We start from the raw sequence: 21,820 nt of genomic DNA on the forward strand, positions 1-21,820 counted from the left end.
AGCTATGTCAGTGGGAGAGCGTCTCCTGCCAACATAGCGCTGTCCACACTGGCACTTCTGTTGGTGTAACTTAGGTCGCTTGGGTGTGCGTGGTTTTTTTCCCACATGCCTGAGCAACATAAGTTATACTGACAAAAGTGCTAATGTAGACATAGCCTAAGTCTGAAGGACAAAATGCTCCTCTCTGATCCATACAGGGCTCTTGACTTGACTCTCTTATTGTTTTCCTTATACACATGGAACAACACGAAGTTATTTACACTAGTCATGACTAGAGAGGACTGTGTGGAACTTCAAAGAGAACTTACAGCTGGGTCAATGCATAACGCGATGGCACATGAAATGTAATATTGGTAACTGCAAAGTAAAGCACACTGGAGGAAAAAAATTAAACTACTCTTACGCCTTACAGGGTTCTAAATTAACTCTATCAACCCAAGAAAGGGACCTGGGCGCCACCACACACAGCTACTGAAAACGTGTGCTCAATGCACAGGAGCAGTCAAGAAAAGCTAACCAGTTGTGAGGAGGTATAAGGAATGGGATGGAGAATACTGAAAACATTATGTCTATATAAACCAATAGTATGGTCACACCTAGAAGACTGTGCATACCGTAGTACTGGTTACCCCACCTCAAAAAGATATTGCAAAACTGGAGGAGGTTCAGAGAAGAGCAAGGAGAATGAACAAAGGTCTGGAAAAACTCTCATATGAAGAAAAAGTGAAAAGATTAGGAGGACTGTTTGTCTTAGAAAGGAAATGAAGAAAAAGGGATATGATAAAAGAAAATAAATTAATGATATACAGAAGGGAGATCCTGGCTCATGAGACAAGAACAAGGGGAACATTCAAATTTAAATTAAAAGGTAGGAAATTCAAAACGGGGATAGAAGAAAATATTCTTTCCTCAGAAAATGTAACTAAGCTGTGAAATTCACTGCCACAGGAAATCATTGAGGCCAAAAACTTAGCAAAATTCAAAGAGGAATTAGATATTTATATGGATATAAAAATATCCAAATTTATCATAATTAATGACAAACATTTTAGAAACGATATTAAACCTTGTGATTCAGGATTTAAGCCAACCTCTATCAGAGATCAGGATGAGAGCTATGTGGAAAGCAGACTATTCCACATACGTCTACTGCAGGGTTCTGACACCATTCTCTGAAGCATATGATTTTGCCACTGCCGGAGACACGACAGTGGACTAGATGGAGTTGGATGCGTATGTATTGTAGGGCATCCTGAGTATTCTCATCTCCAAGACATCACGTTGGCGTCCTGTGAGCCAAAATATATTGTACCTGATATTGTTTTGTTGAATTAAATCATTTTGAGTGTTGCATTTTTTTATACCTATGCACGTCAATACAATACTCTGCACACTAAGTTCCTATTAATAGGAATTGACAGCTCCATCCACAATATGAGGAGGAAAATATGCCCCAGTTAATTCTGACTTTATACAGTCATAATAAGAAAAGCCTTGAAAGGAAAGAAAAAACGTCTATTCCTCAGTCAGGCTTCTCCTTTGGTTTTCATACTGCCCTCAGATTCCTTAAAAAAGGGGACTTCAGCTTTAAAACTTTCAGACATTTATTATGCTTTAAATTATGGATAAATTCTTTACAAAAGTGTAATGAAAAAAGAATGACTTCTAAGCAACTGGTGATAAGGTAGAAGGCCACTAAGTAAGTATTTTTGTCTACATCTGTCCTTACTGAAGAGATGTAGATGGATATCGGCAAATACTAGTCTTTGTGCAAGAGAACACAAGAACATAAGAACGGCCATATTGGGTCAGACCAAAGTTCCATCTAGCCCAGTATCTTGTCTTCTGACAGTCGCCAATGCCAGGTGCCCCAGAGGGAATGAACAGAATAGGTAATCATCAAGTGATCCATCTCCTCTCGCCCATTCCCAGCTTCTGGCAAACAGAGGCTAGGGACACCATCCCTGCCCATCCTGGCTAAAAAGCCATTGATGGACCTATCCTTCATGAACGTATCTAGTTCTTTTTTGAACCCTATTATAGTCTTGGCGTTAATGAAGAGATGTTAAATGGATACCGGCAAGTACTAGTCTTTGTGCAAGATAAACAATGCCATGCAACCAGGAAGTGTTTGTGGGGTTAAGTTAAAATAAATACCTATCTAGGGGCTTACATCAGTCTAAGTCAGGGGTCGGCAACCTTTCAGAAGTGGTGTGCCGAGTCTTCATTTATTCAAATTTAAGGTTTTGCGTGCCACTAATACATTTTAATGTTTTTAGAAGATCTCTTTCTGTAAGTCTATAATATATAACTAAACTATTGTTGTATGTAAAGTAAATAAGGTTTTTAAAATGTTTAAGAAGCTTCATTTAAAATTAAATTAAAATGCAGAGCCCCCCGGACCGGTGGCCAGGACCCATGCAGCACGAATGCCACTGAAAATCAGCTCGTGTGCTGCCTTTGGCGCACGTGCCATAGGTTGCCTACCCCTGGTCTAAGTAGTTTACCAGGAACAATTTCAAATCAAGTGGGATTTAAGTTTATTATGTATCCACACAAAGATGACAGGCATACAAACAATGGTGAGTTCTAATGTGGGTATTCGTCTCAAGTCAAATAAATTTGCTGGTCTCAACCTGCTTTCTTCATGGAAGTATATTTACATTACAAAACAGCACAAAATTTAGCAGCTCCAGATGATATGATAAAGTTTGGGACTAAGTAAAGTTCAGTGAGTTGGTCCAATAAAAGATATTACCCTCACCTACCTTGTCTCTTGAATACCTGGGATCAACATGGCTACACCACCACTGCATACATAAAGTTCAGTGAGACAGCTATAAAGTAGAAGATTACAAAAAATGTGGCAGGAATCCTGTGGAAAATATATTATGTGATCATGCAATTAAAGACTATTGCAAATGTGCACACACATTGAAGGCCAAATTAATGTTGCACAAGCAACCTTAATTCTGGCATTTGCTAACTTTCTAATGTTTTACTTTGAAACCCTAATGTTCTTTTAACATTGTTTTTTTAAAAACCTAGAAACTTACATATGAAAAACTATCTCCATCATATTGACATACATAAGGTTCCTCAGCAGAGTTGGAACCTTCAAATTCAGTCAGACCTCTGCCACTTGAGCTAACAGGGTAACTAGTAGGCTGTCAATTTCTATTTTGGCCAGCATTAGCAGGAGATGAGACATACACTTCGCCAGTGGGGTTCAGATATTTGCTGACAGCAAAGGAATGTTAAGAATCTTAGGTTCCATTCCAACCTCTGAAATAGAGTGCGCTCTAGTGGAAACAGACCCTTCCGCCTATTCCACCTAGGCTTGATCTTTCTATCACATCACTCCAATCTGTTCCTTGTCCCAGTCCTGTCGTTCCCTCATCCCTTTTTCCTCATCCCAGTCCCAGTCTCCTTGCCTACCTCGTACTAGTCTCCATTCCTCACGCTTCTCATCCCAGTGTCCTTGCCCAGCCAGCCCTAGTCTCCCCTTCTGGGTCACAGTCAGGGCCGCCGAGAGCGGGTTTGGGCCCCGGTGAAAAAATTTTTTCGGGCCTCCCAGCAAGGGCGGACCAGCTAAACAAGGCCGACAAAGCCGGGCCTCCTTCCGGACCACCGGGCCCCGGTAATTTGTACCGGCTTCCCACCCCCACTCCCCGTCAGCCCTGGGTACAGTCTCCATCTTTCTCACAAGCCCTCTCCGCCCCATAGTCCCAGTCTCCTTGCCAAATCAGTCCCAGTTTCTCACCACCCCAACTTCTTATCTCCAGTCTCCTTGCCCAGTCAGCTTCGGTTTCTCCCTTCTGGCTCCTCATCCAATCTCTTTCGCCTTTCTCCCTGACCTCCAGTCATCCCTCTGTCTGTTTCACTCCTCAATCCCAGCTCCCAGTGTCCCTCCCCAGGCTCTTTATCCAACTCAGAATTGCCCCACATCAGGCCACCCAAGTACTCTGGGTATTATGCTTGTGAGCCCTACCCCACCAAGGCCTAGGAGCTGGACATGTGAAAAAGTAGGGTATGGGGGAGACTGTGGACAGGGAGCAATCTTTTGGCAAGGGGAACACCGGGGCCTAGAGGAGCAGAAAAGAGCTAGATGGGGGACCACAGAGTAGATCAGGGCTGCAGGAGCAGGTGAGAAAAAAAACCACTAGTGCTTCCCTGGCTTCAACAGCTGACAAAACTCCTGTGGGTCACAGAGCAGAAGTCTCTTCTCTTGATGCACAGGATGTTCTCTCAGCATCAGTGCTTCCTGCCCCCTTCTTCTCCTACATCATCCGCACTTAAGACTCCTTTGCTCCTAGCAGCCCCCTCTCTCCCAGATAAACAATTGTTACCCCACAGCTCTTCTGCTCTCTCCATTCCCCTATATCCTTCACAGTAGAGACCCAATGATTTTATTTTGGAGGGAAAGGGAGAAAAAATTGGTCTTTTAGTCAGCTTTGGATAGGCAGCCATCATTCCCTAATCTACATCATAGTTTGTAAAAGCACTGTCCAAAAAAAAAAAAAAAAAAAAGCACACCAGACAAATTAAATGTAATTTTATTATGGAAATGAAAGTAATAACAAGAATGACAGCAGGGTGGATGATAAGCTCACTTAGCAGGGGGATCAAATGAAGTGATGACATGCCATTATGACCTCAGGGGTTAAAGATGCAATTTTCCATCTGGCTGCATCTGGCTTTTCAACATAAATGTTGACACCACCTGCCGAGGTTTACTATGAGCTGCCTCCGCTATTCTCTATGTAGTTTTTGAAGACTAAGTTAACATTTATTTCTCCCTCTGTTTTGTTGTGTAATATGCTCCCTCCCCAGTAAACAAATGGAAAGTTAAAAACCAAAAGTTACTTACAATACAGTGTATTCAATGTATCAGAGGGGTAGCCATGTTAGTCTGCATCCTCAAAAACAACGAGGAGTCTGGTGGCACCTTAAAGACTAACAGATTTATTTGGGTATAAGTGTTGCCCAAATAAATCTGCTAGTCTTTAAGGTGCCACCAGACTCCTCATGGTTTTTGTATTCAATGTAGTAATTGCATTAAGTACTAATTTAACAAGCAACCTGAAGACATTCATTAGAAAACTCCTAGGCAAGTAAACCTTGCTTTAAAATTATGAATTGCATAATCTGCCAGGCTGCATCTGCTAATGCCTTACACTGTTTTCCTATAAAGTTTAAGACGACAATCTAATGAGAGAAAAGTAACGTGTAACTGCCACATGCTTCTGAAATGGGAGTGCCTGAAAAGAGAAGTTACCTATCTCATGGTAACTGGAGTTCTTTGAGATGTGTGGTCCCTATCTGTATTTCATTGTGGGTACACATGCACTCCATGCATCTGAGTCTGGAAGATGTTTCCTAGCAGTGACCATGGTCCATGCCTACCTTCCTCTCCACGTGCTGTGGACTGAGGGTATACGGGGCAGCAGTGACTGACCACTCTGATTCCTTCTCTACAGTGAATCATGAGTGAAGGATCCTAAGCAGAGGGAAAGAAGGCAGATAGGGAAATATAGATAGGGAAATATAGATAAGGACCAAGGAGGAGAGTTTACTTATCTTATTGTAACCGGAGTTCTTCAAGATATGTGGTCCCTAAGTATATTCCACGGTGTGTGACTGACCAGCAGTGCTCATTACAGGAGAAGGATGCAAGGATCTCAGTCACACTGGCAACTGCAGGGCTGACAAGCCAAAAGATGCATCAGCTGTGGATGCTTGTACCAATGCATATCTTATAAAGGTATTGACGAAGCCCTAGGTTGCCGCCTTCCAGAATTCAGTGAGTGGAACATCTCAAAGAGAGACCACCAAGGACGCCTAGACTCTGGCAAAGTGAGCCCTCACATCTTGCGGAGGAGGGGTATCTGCCAACTTGCAACAGCCTGAGATCCATTTGGAAAATCGCTGCAAAGAAAATCACTTCTCCTTTCATCCATCCTGCCAGGGACATAAACAGTCTAGGCAATTTCCTCAACAGTCTTGTTCTCTGTAGTTACAGTGCCAAAGCTCAGCATACATCCTGAGAATGAAGTCTCTTGTCATTGCTGACATGTGGTTTCAGGAAAAGGGCAGATAAATGAATTGCTTGGTTCAAAGGAGTCTGAGATGATCTTGGTGGTAAATCTGGGGTGCAGTCTCAAAGAAACATTATCATTATAGAAACTGTATACAGTGATCACCCATATGGGCCCTCAGCTCCCTACCCTTCTAGCTGAGGTGATGGAAAGGAAACCTTCACTGATAGGTACATCAGCGAGCAGATAGCTAAGGGCCCAAACAGAAACCCTATTAACACAGAAAGAACTACATTGAGATCCCATACCCGAGTGGGTTTTGTCACCTGTGAGAAAGTCCTGATTAGGCCTCTAAAAACCATGCAGTCACTGAATGGGTGAAAATTAAGCTGTTGTCAATGGGCAGGTGATTGCTAATGGCTGATAGGTGTACCCGAATAGAACTGATGGACAGACCTGATGCCTTTAAGGAGAGTAAATAGCCTTGGATGATAGGGATGTCAGAGTCCTTTAGAGCTGACAGATGATGTTGGCATCAGATGGAGAATCTGTTCCACTTGGCAGTGTAGCACTTTCTAGTGGACTTCTTCCTACTATTATTGAGAATGTTCTGGACAACTTTTGAACACGTCCTTCTCTAGTGCTGATGCCCATACAAATATGTAGTGAGATGGAGGAAATCTGGATTGGGATGCCTGCCTTTGCCTTTGTCCTGGATCAGAAAGACAAAGAAGGACTAGATTGTCATTGGCGAACATGCTGACAACTGTATGGGACGGGGAGACTAAAAAATTGGGGCACAATCAGGATCACCACCACTCCATCCTGCTGGATTCTTCCTCAGAACCCGACATTAAAGTGGAATGGGTGGGAATGCATACACTACGGGTCCTGACCACAGGATTAGGAGTGCCTCTCCCACAGAGTCCTGACCTCAAGCTGCCCTGGAGCAGTACATTATTCATTTTTTGCTCCCTGGGGATGCAAACAGGTTGCAAGACAGAATTCCCCATAGTTGGAAAACACTCTGGACCACGAAGTCATGGAGTTCCCACATGTGATCTGTGACACATGCTGAGGCTATCTGCTAGTGTACTGTGTTCTCTTGTGAAGTGCACTGCTAAGGGAGTAATCTGGTGGTGAATACACCAGCTCCACATGTTAACGCTTCTATACAAAGGCAGGGGGGATTCTAAACCCCATTGTTTGCTAACGTAGAACACTGTTGTCACATAGTTCAACATCACCTGAACATGATTTTGTATTAGTACACTGGTACCTCAATATAACACGACCTGATTTAACACAAATTCGGATATAACGTGGTAAAGCAGTGCCCGGGGGGGGTGAGGGGGGGCGGGTCTGCACACTCCGGCGGATCAAAGCAAGTTCAATATAACGCGGTTTCACCTATAACGCGGTAAGATTTTTTGGCTCCCGAGGACAGCGTTATATCGAGGTAGAGGTGTAGTAGAAAATGTTTGCAGGCTTCTCAAGCTGTTTTCTGCTCTAAGAGGTTTATGTGTATCCTGGACTTCTGGGAAGTCCATGTTTCTTGTATGGTCTGCTCATCCAAATGGGCACCCCATCCCAACAAAGAGATTTCATGATCAGGGCTCTCCCGGGTGGAGGGGGAGAAAATGGAACTCCAACACATATATGGTCTCTATCTGTCCAATCAGGTCATGGCTACACTGTTCGCCTCTGGCAGAGCTGTGTAGGGTACGTGTAGCTACATGCCACAGTGAAAAGCTAAATTACTTCCACACTGCAATGTGTAGCTACATGCATCAGTGAAAGGCTCTGGCAGGGGGGAGGCAGCAGGAACAAGCCCTGATAGCAGACAGCTGCCAGGAGCCTTTCCCCGCTGCCTCTCTGCTGCCAGAATCTTTCCTTGCATCAGGGAAAGGCTCTAGCAGCAGAGAGCTACCAGAGCCTTTCCCCACAGTGTGGAAAGATCCCAGCAGTGGGGAGGCAGAGGAACAAATAGCAATGTAGACAGGGCAGGCAATTCATGGGTGCATTCAGGCATGTCTTGACTTGCCTGATCAGTGCCTCACCATATGCACTGCTATTTATACTCGTACTAGGGGAGTGTGCAGTGTAGGTACGCTACATGCCACCACAAGGAGTGCGCAGTGTAGATGTATCCCAAAGCCCAGTCTTACGCCCCGGAAGGAGTGTAATTAATTTGTCTATGCCACGTCTGCTTGGCACACAGACTGTGCATAGCCAAGCTTGTAGGCAACAGAGAAGTCTCATGAAAGAGGACACAAGTGCAAGATGCCATGTGACCTACAAGGACCAGGCATAAGCAGACAACTGTCTGTGGACAAGATTCTTTTGAAATGGGTCATGAGGGAGATATGTTTTGGTGGTAACAAAGTCCAAGGCTGCGCCAATAAACTCCAGTCTGTGTGGGAGCTAAAACAGACTTTTCTGTGTTCACACTGATTCCTAAAGATGCCAGGAAGTTGATTAGGGAAGAAGCTGTTATCGCTACTTCTTGTTATGACTTCCCCCATCAATGACCAATCATTCACGTACGAAAAAATTGAAGACCTCTTGCAAAGTGTGCTACTACCTCGGAGACTATCTTTGTAAATACCTCTGGTTCTGTGGTGAGGCTGAAAGGGAGCACTCTCTACTGGTAATGGTTCTTGCCCACTATGAACATGAGAATCTCCTGTGTAAGAGGTGTATGTCTATACGAAAGTAGGCATCCTTCAGATTAAGAGCTGTGAGTCAATCATTTCTGTTCATAGATGGAATTATTGATGGTAGCATGACCATTCTGAACATCATTTTGTGGATAAAGAACATTGAGCTGTCTGAGATCCAAGATGGGTCTCCATCCTCCCTTCTCTTTGAGGACGAGAAAATATTGTGAATAGAATCTCTTCCCTTGGTGTTGAGGGGATTCCAGCTCTATGACCCCCAAGAGGAGTCTACTTCTTGACTGGGCAACCTCTCTTGAAAGGTGATCTTGAAGAGGGAAGGCAGCTTTGGAAGGAGAAAGGAAGTGAATTCTATGAGACAGCTGGAGTGAATGACGTCAAGTACCCAATCTGACCACTGTTATTGTCTACCACAGGTGGGAGAAGTGGGTTAGGCAGCCACCAAATTGAGTATTTGGGTCCTCAGATGAAGGATGCGACATCTGGATGGATTCACAGCTCTCAAAGATACCATCAAAAGAACCTTTTAGCAGGATGCGGTGGTTGGAAGGAAGGAGGAAGCGGAGTGTTATGCTTGGTTCTCTGTGTTCTCTCTCTTTTTTGTGGTGATTTTGTATCCTCTCTGATCATTAAAGAGTTGAGGTGGCAGCCTGGGTTTTTATGTTTGTGGCCTATGGAATTTCCTTGAGAAAACTGGGGTGTATATCCCCAGGCTATGAAGGGTAGCCCTTGAGTTCTTCAAAGTCGTCTGCTATGGCCTGACCATCCCTGGGGAATCCTGATAAGTGGAGTCAGAACTCTCTATGCATGATGATTATCGTAGCCACTGAACAGGAAGCTGTGTCAGCTGCATCAGCCGTAGTCTGGAGGGAGGATCTGGCAATCAGCTTCACCTTCCCCAATAATAGTTTGAACTGTTCACTATTCTCTTGTGGGAATTTGTTTGCAAATTCAGTTAATTTTGAGTAATTAATAGTCATATTTCGAAAGCAACACTTCATAATTTGATGTTCTGAATTGTTGGATGGTTGAGGTGAAGATTTTTCTCCCAAGGAGATCTAGTCATTTAGCCTCCTTGTTAGAGAGAAAACGTTACTGATATTGTCTACTTCGCTCTGTAACAGCATGCAAACCTGAAGAGTTTAGAACAGGGCATGTAAATAAATATTCTGCTCCCTTGGCTGGTATGGAGTATTTCTTTTCTGCCCCTTAGGCATGGGGGCACATGCTGCTGGTGTCTGCCAGACAGCTCTGGCAGGCTCCAGAATAGTATCACTAATGCGGTGTGGTATTTTATTAGGTACAGCCCTTTGTAGAATGTCCAGGAGCTCTGAGGTGTCTCTTGGACCTCCCCTGAAGGGGAAATGGAATGCATTTGCCACCCTCCTTGGTAGATCTTGAAACTGCTTGTTGTCATCAGGTGGAGAAGGTGTGGCTGGAGCAACCTCCTTGTCATGAGAAAATGAAAATGTTCTTGGTGGGATCGCCGGTACCATTGGTTCTGGTTCTTTTTCCTTCTTTCCTCCTGCATAGCCTCTTGAGGAAGTTTGGGTTCCTCTCTGGGAGGGGAATGACACAATGATGCTTGAGGGGATTGTACAGATTCTTCATGGTTTCTATTGGGCCCCAAAGTCACCAATAAGGCCAGTGTGAGGGGTCAAATACTGGTTGGGGAAGTCCTCATGGCAGTCCCACATGGACTCAGCTTTGTAGAATTGCAAAGGCACCCAAGAAATTCTGGACCCTCTGGTTGGGCTTAGATCTTGTCCCTGAGGAGGTGAGCCCAGTTCAATAAAATCCAACTCCCCTGAAAAGAAGAACGTAGGCTCCACTGCTAGGGGGAGGTGCCATCAGAACTATGTATGATGAACTCCAGAAGAACAGCAGCTTCTGGCTTGGTGCCATCCCGGGACAGGTGTGTACCCACAGTGGAATACACAGGATCAGCAAAGAACCACCTCTAATATAAGCAAAATAATCAGATGGTATTCACCAAATCAGACTTATCAACTACCTATATATCACCATTTTGTTCAACAGCTCATTTGCTTTCAACTATGATCACATCACTGTGTTTAAAATCATACACAAGCATTTCTCTTCTACCACCCAACCTGCAGCCTCCCGGAGCCACTGCCCATACCCCCCTCCTGCATCCCAAGCCCCTGCCCCAGCCCTGAGCCCCGTCCCAGAGCCAGCACCCCATATCCCCTACTGCATCCCAACACTCTGACTCAGCCTGAAGCCCCCTCCTGCACCCAAACTCCCTCCCAGAGCACGCAAGCCCTCCTGAACTCCAACCCCCTGCCCCAGGCTCAGCCCAGAGCCCCCTCCCAAACTGCAGACCCCTTGTCCCCATCCCAGAGCCAGCACTCCCCTCCCTCCCAAACCCCAACTCTCTGCCCCAGCCTGGTGGGGAGAGCAAGTAACGGAGAGAGGGGGGAATGGAGTGAGCAAGGTGGGGCTTTGGGGAAGGGGTGAGGCCTCGGTGAAGGGCGGGGTAGATCCTGGATTGCCCTTAAATTCAAAAAGTGATCTTGGGCGTAAAAAGGTTGGAGACAACTGGTGTACACTGTTCCCATGGGCACAGCAAATCTGGTATATCTATGACTTTTGGTGGAGAAGAGGCTGGCCACTAGAGTGGAATGCTTCAAAGGGGCTCAGGGACTGTGGTGCACCTATTGTTAATCTTCAAGGCAAAATAAGGGCTGGCATAGCCCAGAGAAGACTGTTTGGGTGGCAAACAGGCTGATGGTGTCAGGGATCTGACATTCAGTTAAGCACAAACAAGTCTCCCGCTCGCTGGAGGCAGGTGGGGTAACAAAGTGACTCTCAGTCCTATATACCCTAAGAAACCTCACAGCTTCTTCTGGGCACATTCTCCCCTGCTGAAGCAACATCGGAAAACTGCCCAGGTTTTCCCAGAAATCACTGATGCAAACATAAGCAGAGTGCCTGGTAGGCAGAGATGTGAAGCATATTTATCTCCAGCTCTGAATCAGAAAAGCTGCATTGTGGACATAATTCAAACTGTGTTCTGACTGGGTCAGATGAGTCTGTCAATAACTGGTTACAAATACACAACTGTACTGTGGACAAGGCCTTAAACTGGAAGCCTTGTGTAATCAAAACTCCCAGACACCTTCTAATCTAGGATTTGAAAGTGCACTAATATATAAAATTGTCCTAAACCAGGGGCTCCCAAACTGTTGTCTGCTGGTGCAGACCCAGGGAGAACTAATGGAGGTGTCTCCGCTTTCACAAGTATCCAAGTTTTTCATTGCAAAAAGGAACCAGGAGACCTGTAAAAGCAAATAGAAACAGAAGGGGCTCAGCCTCTATTACGGGTTGCTTACAAATCTGAGGCAAGAAAACAGGACCTGCGTTCATAGACTTTGAACCATCAGACTCTGCCAGCCACAAGAGCAGAGGAACACCCAGGGAAGAAGGGAACAAAGCATTTTAGTCGCGTGTTCAGAGGAGCAAAGAACAGGTATGACAAAACAATAAAATGAAGACCAAAAGTAGAGCATCATCAACCGATTTCAAAAAGAATGAAATACTTCATTAAAGATAGCTATAAATACCTAAATATTCCCACCCTCCCTTCCCACCCCCATATACCCTTTTAAGGTAAGCAATTGCGGCAGCTGCCACAGGGATGCTATGTGACCATGCATGAGAGTACAGGGGGCTCATGTGATCATTCTATTAGGATGTGCCCCTCCCCCCCGTTGTTAGCAGACCAGCCATTGCCTATTTTTGATTCCCCTATATATTATTTGAAATCATATGTGAACCTAACAATTTCCTACAACATTTATTAGTGGAAAACATTAAGGCTCTGATTCAAGAAAAGATCTCTGTTCAGGCCAGCACTTAAGCACGTGCTTAATTTCAAGCTTATGGTTCAGTGTTATCCTGAATAGAAAAGGACATAAGCACATGATTAAATGCTTTCCTGATTCGGGGCCTAAAAATAGGAGATTGATTCTGCAGTTCCTCTGTCTCTTGCTCTCCTAATGACAGGCAACTATTGTGCCATATCATTATGACCGTAAGATAGCTTAATTGCCTCTTTCCCGAGGATGTCAGTTCTGCTTAACTGGTACCTAATGTATGTGTCTTGCAGTAAATGTATTAATCCATCAGTCCCTTATATCAACGCTACATTTTCCTCCACTGCATTTGAAGAAAGGCTAAGTTCCAATGACTGGCTTGCTAGATGTTATATTCACTGAGGTGGACAGCAGCAATACTTCTCTCCTAGGACTCATTTCTTCGTGAAAGATGCATGAAAAGACCTCTGTCTTCATTTACTGTACTTTCTCCACTAAAGCTTCAGTCTGCTTATGAATTCTCCAGTGGCTCTCTTTAGGCTACTGGCCTAAACTGGCCTAATCAAAGAAGTGAAAACTGACTGAATTAGCAGTATTTTGCTATACTGGGATTAAACAGTCTTTTATACTCTAATAGATTTTTTTCCCCACTCTTCATAGTGGGAGCAAAATTAATCATTTAAAAAAATATACTGAAGAGCAAATGAACAAACAATCAAGTAATACACAGCATTTAGTAACAGGCAGTGGTAAATTGCAGGACTATTATTCATTGAGACATTCTGGTGATGTCAAACTACATGTTTTAATACAAAACACACACCCTCAGAACTCAGATGTGCCATTACTTAGGCCTGGTCCACACTAACCCCCCACTTCGGACTAAGGTACGCAAATTCGAAGTACCTTAGTCCGAACTTACCGCGGGTCCAGACGCGGCAGGGAGGCTCCCCCGTCGATGCCGCGTACTCTTCTTGCCGAGCTGGAGTACCGGCGTTGACGGCGAGCACTTCCGGGATCGATCCCAGAACATTGATTGCCTGCCGCCGGACCCGGAGGTAAGTGTAGACAAGGCCTTAATATTAGCCTATTTAAGTTAGATCCATATTTTATACAAAATAAAAAATTCTCTTTCGTATTTCCCTTCCTGCCCCAATATTTGCTCTGAAATTTTTTTGGTCAAGTCATCCAATATAATCTGCTTTTTGTGACTGGTGGATTTAAAGGATTCACAATTTCTTGTGACTCTCTCTGTGTTAAATTACTGACTAAGATTTAGAGGTTGCTTACAGACCATCAAGCCACAACAGGATGATACTATATTATACTGTATATCAATTACCATGCCCTCAGCAGCAAGATATTCCCAGAGCAGTTTTAACACATCCACATGCAGTACATTTTACAACCATGACTGTACCAGGGCATTCTGGAGCTACTGAGGCTCCTGTACCCTACATTTGCTTCTTACTCCAAGCAGCAAAACACTGCATTGACAGGTGGCGAACCAGCTGAACCCTCCATCGCAGCTTCCTCTCTACCCCAGGAAGAAACTGGTGTAGATTGCACTTATTCAGCTGGATCTGTGCTACAATCCTCATTCTAGGTGCTGAAACCAATTAGTACAACCAGTAAATGTAAAATGCCTAAGTCTGCTGTTCTGTGCAGATGAAATATTTTGTGTGTGTCGTTAGCTCAAGACATCCAATTCAGGATTTGTGAGTTGCCACAAACTTTTCAAATATTACATGAATGTTTTTTAATCATTTTAATTCCTTGAAAAAGTTTCTTGATTTCTGTGCAGTTACATGAACACTCCTATAAAGTTTCACCTCCCTTATGTTTTAGCAGTCTGCAAACAAATGGAATTTATATTTTTATTTAAAAGCAAACCTTCCATTCTTCTACTACTACCAACATTATTAAAAAAATAAAATGCCTTCTTTTGTCTTGCATGAATAGCATGTTAGGTAAGTTTAATAAGTGAAAGATTGAACAGATTTCCATTCATGATTTTAAGGAAGGATTTTTTTTTCCCATTTTGAGAAGTTTACAAATTATCAACACTTGTTCCTGGATACAATATGCTAAAAACTCTCTCAGAATAGCAACTGATTTAAAACTTACTTGGTTTTTTGAATCCAAATACAGTAGTCCGTAATGTAGAGATCATTAAGGATGTAGGCAGGGTCATTTTCTCGAAAAATCTTGTGAATGTCCAACAGACATTTCAAAACAGCACTTTTACCTGGAAAAAACATTTATGCTTTTTGAAAAATAAATAAATGAAAACTAAAACATTACAATTTTACACTTGACACCTTAATAAACATTTCATTGCAACACTTTATATATATGGCAGGTTTGGCGCAATCTTACTACCTTATTATGTTGAGTTAGTGCCTCGATCATTTGATTGGAATTCTCCCATTCCCTCTCATTTAAAAAACAAAATAAAGGGAGGAGAGATTTAGGTCCCAATTGCACAAGTTATCTTCCATTGGACTCCTTTGAATACACTGAGCCTTACTGAAGTCAATGAAAGCGTGCCCATTTAGAGTTCGTTGCAGGATCGGAGTCTTAGAATTCATTAGACTGTTTCCTGCTGCTGTTAGTGACAGACTGGTTGGCAGCTCAAATGTCTGGGATAAAAAATAAATCATCAAACATTCCTAATAACTAAAAAAAATCCCATTTTAAAAACATTGGATAAATCTCTGAAAGATGACTATTTGGCAGCAGAAATACATTTTCTTATTTCACAACCAGAAGAGACCTGTTCTGCTTCATTTTTCTTTCATATGTCACCATTTCTGCAAAGCAGATGTTTAGCTACAAACATTTCCTAATTACTTAGCACTTCCTTGCACCCTTTTTTCAAAAGCCTCAAAACCACTAAGGCTTAAGTGCTAGTGAGAACACTTTTAAAATAGGGTTTTTTTAGACAGTGAAAACAAGTATGGCTAATAAAAAATATCAAGTGTGCAGAGGGAGTCTACCAGCCCCCCCTGCTGGGGTGAGCTCCTCCTACATTATTTAATCTTAACTTGGCAAGGTTACACTTTAAATAAAAAATTAAGATCTGAGTTGATCTCTTGTAGAGCTCCCCCTGCTGTCCAACCAAAGATTTTTAAGAAGTACCTCTGCACAGAAAAGCGCTAGTCTGAGTGTGTCTACCCGGAGGGGAGGGGAACGAGGAAGGAGAAGTTGTACAGTGGCGGGTGTGGAGAAGCTGGAGAAATGCTGCACTGGAAGGGAACTAGTCAAACAGAAAACTAGAGAGAGTATCAGATAAAATTAAGACGCACAAGCATGGGGCTGAACTATAACTTCTAAACTTTATCATCCTTAACATCTGTGAAGACAGACTATTCCGACTTGCAAAGAAGCAGATCCGTTTTCTTTAAAAAATGACAATGTAAGTGAAAACCTTGTTTAGCTGTCAAACTGCCAGCCAGAACAGTTTGCAGTTAGCAACAACAATAAAAGAGTATAAAACAAGTTTTAAAAGTTTTCATGACACATAAAAGAGGGGGGCAAACTGGGTGTGAGAGTCTCTCTCTAATGCCCCCGTATCCCTTGATTCTACTTCACTGATATTCATGGAGGTTTGGTTGCTTTTCTGACTGGTTCCCTGCTGCAGCAAACAGCACATCAACTTAATGATTCCATAGCATTTGTCTAGTGTCCTGGTACACTAGATAGAAAGAAGAATTTTCATTTCATACCCAATTTATACATTGCTGCAATGATTTCACAAAGTCAGGAGCCATCCAGTACACTAAGGGACGAGGAAGGGGAAGTACGCTTTGTTACAGTTCTATTCTGTTTAGTTACGACGCAAATGGATGTTGTCACGGATTTCATTTTCATCACACTGTCCTTCAAGTCGCATATTGTTTACACTGGCAAAAAGAAAAAGAAGGAATACATTGTGTGACTGCCCACGAGTAAGATCAGCAGTTCTCAGGGCTGGCAGTGGCCTGGGCAAGACATTGAGGCATCTGCAATCTATTGTATTTTCTCCTTGTCTGGGATGTATAGACACCCAAAGATTGTAATGTTGCCTGGGAGCATAAGAATATGAAGAATCACTATCACGTGCTCTCCCCCAAAGAGAAGGTCTTTGATTGTATTCTATACCTGACAGGGAAGTCAGAGGCAGCCAAGAAACTTGGGGCATGATTACTGCCCTATCCATGGAATGTGCAGCTGTATCAGCAGCACTGAGAGAGGCCCAAAGAGACATCTTGGCAATTGTCTGCCCTTCTCTTATGGAGGCATGAAATTGTTCCCTCTGATCCTAAGGCAGGTGTTCAATGAAAGATGAAAATTTTGACTAGTTTGTAAAATCATTTCAGATCCTTCCAGGATTCAAAGATCATCACTGAATAGCAGCTTGGATGGTACCGGGGACTCAAGCTTCAAGAGCCCTTATGTTGAACGGTACTGGAGAGGATACTGAAAGGCAAGTGGTGTGCCCTTCTCATCTGGTTACAGAAGATGGCACTGACAATGATTTTGGCGTGGCTCTAGAGACCTTGTGGCTTTGATGCTAGTGCTGTTCTAAGTTGTTTACCTGATGGCTTTTCAGTATGCAGCATGGTTTTCTTAGCCAATGCTCTGTTCTCAGTACGAGATGATCGGAGCCTCAGTGGAACCAGGATGCAAGGTCTCCTGAGATCCAGACCGAGGGGGTAACTTTCCCCTTCTCTTAGCCTGTTCTGGAGAATGTGTCCTTTCCTTCTAAATTAAATTGGAGATATCCTTGAAAGGTCATCGAGCCCAGCCCCCGGCCCTCACTAGCAGGACCAAGTACCAATTTTGCCTTAGATCCCTAAGTGACCCCCTCAAGGATTGAACTCACAACCCTGGGTTTAGCAGGCCAATGCTCAAACCACTGAGCTATCCCACCCTCTGAGGGTCTGGATGGTTCTGAAGGGCCCTCAGGGTCTTTGCTTACCATTGCAACGGACATGGTCACCAGGAGTCTGTGAGCAACCAGGTCCAAGGTACAGGGAGTGAATTGTACCCCATGGGTCTCAGAGCACTCACTCAACCAACAGGCGTTTAAGTCTGTCCTCCCTCAATTTCTTAGAGCTGCTTTTAAACCCTGAACAGATCTAAGGCCTTGTCTACATTGGCAAGTTTCAGCACAGTAAAGCAGCTTTTGCGCTCAAACTGCAGACGTGTACACACTGCCAAGCCACTCTGTTTGCAGAAACTCCTCAGTTGCAGCGCTGCAAAAGAACCGCCTCGATGAGAGTCGTAAGGGTATTTCCGCAGAGGCTCCAGCGCTCTATTCCCAGGGTAGGCACTTGATTGCGTTCTGCGCTGTAATTGGCCTCCGGAGCTGTCCCATAATGCCTCAAGTGACTGCTCTGCTCATTGGTTTGAACTCGGCTGCCCTGGAGACATGCGTCCCTCCCCCTTCAAAGCACGGATTCTGACAGCCATTGCGTGCTGTGCTGATCTGCTCCAGGACACAAAGCAAACCATTAATGTGGAATGCTCCTGTTGTTGAACATAGAGGCAGGGATGTGTGCGCGCGCGCATTGCAAACCCTTCCCAAAGCACCCTGCAGCCAGTTGCACAGTGGGATAGCTATCACACTACACTGCTGTCTTTGCCATTGCAAGAGCTGCTAATGTGGATGTGCGCCAACATCACAAGCAGCACAGTATGGACATGCAACAGCAGTTTAATTCCAGCGTTTTAATAAAAGTGATACAACTTGTGGCACAGAAACTTGCCAGTGTAGACATACCCTTACATTTGAAAGGGATGCGAGTCCTCCCAGGAAGCCAAGGCGGCTTAACTATCTGACACAGATAAAGGCCCAAAACAAAACAAAAACTAAAACACAAGGGCTCAGACTGGGCAAATGACGAAGGGAAGAGAGAAATCCCATCCCAAAAAAGTACAAACTTAACCCCCCCCCCCCATAAAATAAAGAAAATAAAAGTTTAAGGGGAAGAGGTAGCAAGCTGTGTAGTTAGCTAACTGACACCACAATGCTCTGTTTCCAGCCGCAGATGGTTGAAAAGGAACTAGAGTGTGGCAGCAAGTCCCACCCTCCCTATATAGTCTTGTACCAGAACATGAGAATTTGCATGGCACAAAAGCAGACCCCACAGACACTGCTGGCAAAAATTGCAGATCAAGTGTGCACAGGCAGACACACATCATGATGTGGAGAACCCATAGGAACACTACTCAAAGAAGGAACTCAATTAAAATATATAACCTTAAATTAACCTATTAATATTTCTCCCCTCTGGTGGGTGTTTGTCTTTTCTCCTCCCTTGAATATTTTGCTTTTAGTTACAGTCCAGACTTCAACAGAGTTTCCTCCAGTGTGAAAGAAAAAATTTGCTTTGTATGTTCATTTCTTGCCCGTCACCTCCAATCTAATTTATTTCTAACAGCTTTCTTGTCCCACAATCCCACTTTTCTTTTGCATTTTTGGGGAGAGAAAAGGGGACTTGTTGGAGCCTGTTCTCCTATCCATACCTAAAGTGCATTCATTACAGCAACCCGCCAGGTAAATTTAACTCCCTCCAGAGCCTGTTAATTAAGGTCTTTCAGTCAATTCTTTCCTCAGAGAATGAATGCCCTGAGTAGGTTCCTGAACTCTGATCTGTGCTCTCTATCACAGACTGCAAAGTAGTGTCGGCAGGCCCACGGCTGTGTAGAGCAGTGCCTCATGCTCTGACAAGGGCATATAGGGAGGTGCAAGCCCACCGGCACTTAATTCCTTATTGACCTTGAAGCCTAACTCTGCAGTAGAGCAAAAGGTGGGTGGGAGGTGGAGCATCCACAGGTAAAAAAATCTCGAAGAACTCGTTATTATGAGGTAAGTAATCTCTCCTTTTTCAAGTATATGTCCCATGGGTGCGCCACCATAGGAGACTCCCAAGCAGTAACCCATCGAGAAGTGCTGAGGAGGTAAGTCCAGAATAGTTCAAAACCCTGCATCACCAAAGGTGGTGGTATTGCTAGAAGCAGGTAAAATGGCGTAATGTTTGTCAAAGGTATAGATGGAAGACTAAAATAGCAGTCCTGCCAATTTCTCCTATGGGAATGTCCTTCAGTAGCCCTGTCGATGTGGGCTGAGTTTTAGAATACACGGTTACTCTGTGAGGTGGGATGCATGTTGGCATTTTCATAGCAACCCGAAACCCACTTAGTTTGTATGGAAATCGGCCGGCCCTTCATCCTATCTGCAACTGATACAAATAGTCTAGGAGAGGCCTGAATGATTTAGTCCTATCTACATAGAAAGCAAGGGCCCTCCTATCACAGTGAACAAAGGTTTGATTCTTCTCTAGAGGCATGAGGTTTTGAGTAGAAAACGGATAGTGAATCTCCTGGTTAATGTTATGTTCCGAGGAAACCTTTGGGAAGAAGCAAGGATGGAGATGTCTTTGTAGAAGGTGATACATCGTGGGCTCACAATGAGCATTCCCAGCTCCCCTGTCCACCTCACTGAGGTGATGGCAATCTTTCCCTGGGGACTGACATTCAGGATATCCATCAAGGAATGCTTAGACTTTCGCACTTCCTCCAGCAGGATCTGAAGCGAGTCTGCTTGCCTTTTCCTGCGATCCTGGAAGGTCTTAAAATCATCAGCGTGGGAGGGCAGTAGTGACATTACCACCTTATCCAGAGATGGAGGTGAAATCTCCTCCACCTGAGATTCTTGTTCCTCCTGTATATCATCCAAACCAGAGAAGTGTGTGGTACCAACGTGTGACGTAGCACAGGACAGTCTAGAGATGCCGGTAGGTGACATGGTACCAGTGGGTGCTGGTGTTGTCACTTAGGTCCCCGATAGAGTTGGCTGCTGTAGGGCCCCATAAGTTCCAATAACTCCACTGGAGAGGGGGATAAGGGAAGGGAGCTCAGAGATAGTCAATCTTTGGGCCTACAATGTACATTCCCTAGGATGTTCTTCATGAAAGGGATCATGGGAGTAGGGAATTCACAAGTTAAGGCAAATACAGCAGAACTCTCTGTCCTGAGCTGCAGGCAATTGAGAAGGAACTGAGTGGTGGTCGGCTCACGCCTCCCTATGTGCCCTCATTCAGAGCACAAGGCACTGTTCTTTGCAGGCGTGGGATGGTGGACATTACGTTGCAGTCTCCAATCAAGAGTGCACAGAGGCATGCACATCTATAGGGATTATACTCAAAGAATAAATAAGAGGCACATAAAAATAGTATCCACACCTTAATGTAGCTATTCTAGAAAGTGTAACTCATTTGCTGGCCTATCACCATGATATTCACAATGTTAAGTTCTGTCCAAGTGTAGGGATATTAAAGAAGGTACTAACAGTGATTCCCCCAAGAGACAGTGACCCCCTCATAATTTGGCCCCCACACTTTAAAATCCAACAGTTTCACCAAGTACAAAAATCTCTTGGGTCTTCTGTTAAAACTTGTAAGCTACTGTCTGTAGAAACCATTGATTATATCTATCCTGTGAAAGATATTTTTACTACTATGTAAAACTTACAAACAAGTTAACTGACTTTGTTCTTGAAGTAATTGATACAATGTAAACAAACACTATAAGCTGTTAAGTGACTTTCACTTCATTCAATGGCTCCTAGGACAGTCCCCCACCCTCTGTGATTAAAGGGCCCGGAGTCTCAAATGAATTAGCACACACTCTGAAAGTGGTGGAGACAGTAAATTAAAATATGGTTAAGGTATGGAATGTATGCTGATGAATGCTTGATATACATGGATGGTTAGGGAGGTGCCAGCCTAGAAAAGGAGTATCCATCGGCCGAAGAATGTGTCAAGTGGATGACCAGAAACCCCCGGAGGGTAAACTGGGACCCACCCCATCACCTGGAAGGATGAGAAACACAAACTTTGGACAGTGTGGAGCCACCAGGAATGTGCCACTTTGGACAGGAATGTGCCATCTGCTGATTGAGTCAGCAACAGCAGGATGAAACAGCTCCCATAGACTAACATAGGAACTAATTCCTATAAGAATGGACTCTAAAGACTGATGACTTTGAGTCTCTGGTTCTGCTGCCAGCCTCCAGGAGCATCAGGTGCACCTGACACAGACTCGGCTCCATCCTCATGACCAAGATACCTGGCCAGTAACTTGGCATGAGCAACTTCTAGCCTGGTAACTATAACACCTATACAGAACTTGAATGAATGATTGTGTGAATGAATCTCTCTCTCTCTCTCTCTATATATATATGTATGTATGTGTGTATGTATAAGAAGTAAGTAGT

The 21,820-nt window shown here is 44.0% G+C and overlaps 1 protein-coding gene across 6 annotated transcripts in view; it reads right to left on the reverse strand.

Moving 5' to 3' along the window:
* Window positions 1-21,820, reverse strand: part of SHQ1 (SHQ1, H/ACA ribonucleoprotein assembly factor) — a 110,846-nt gene that overhangs the window by 25,832 nt on the left and 63,194 nt on the right. For all 6 annotated transcript variants that reach the window (XM_054035935.1, XM_054035930.1, XM_054035932.1 and 3 more), the window contains one exon: window positions 14,683-14,803. In XM_054035935.1, coding sequence (XP_053891910.1) covers window positions 14,683-14,803 — 121 coding nt within the window. The remainder of the gene's footprint in view (window positions 1-14,682; window positions 14,804-21,820) is intronic.

Source organism: Malaclemys terrapin, chromosome 7 (assembly GCF_027887155.1).
Source record: "Malaclemys terrapin pileata isolate rMalTer1 chromosome 7, rMalTer1.hap1, whole genome shotgun sequence".
Lineage (NCBI taxonomy): Eukaryota > Metazoa > Chordata > Testudines > Emydidae > Malaclemys > Malaclemys terrapin.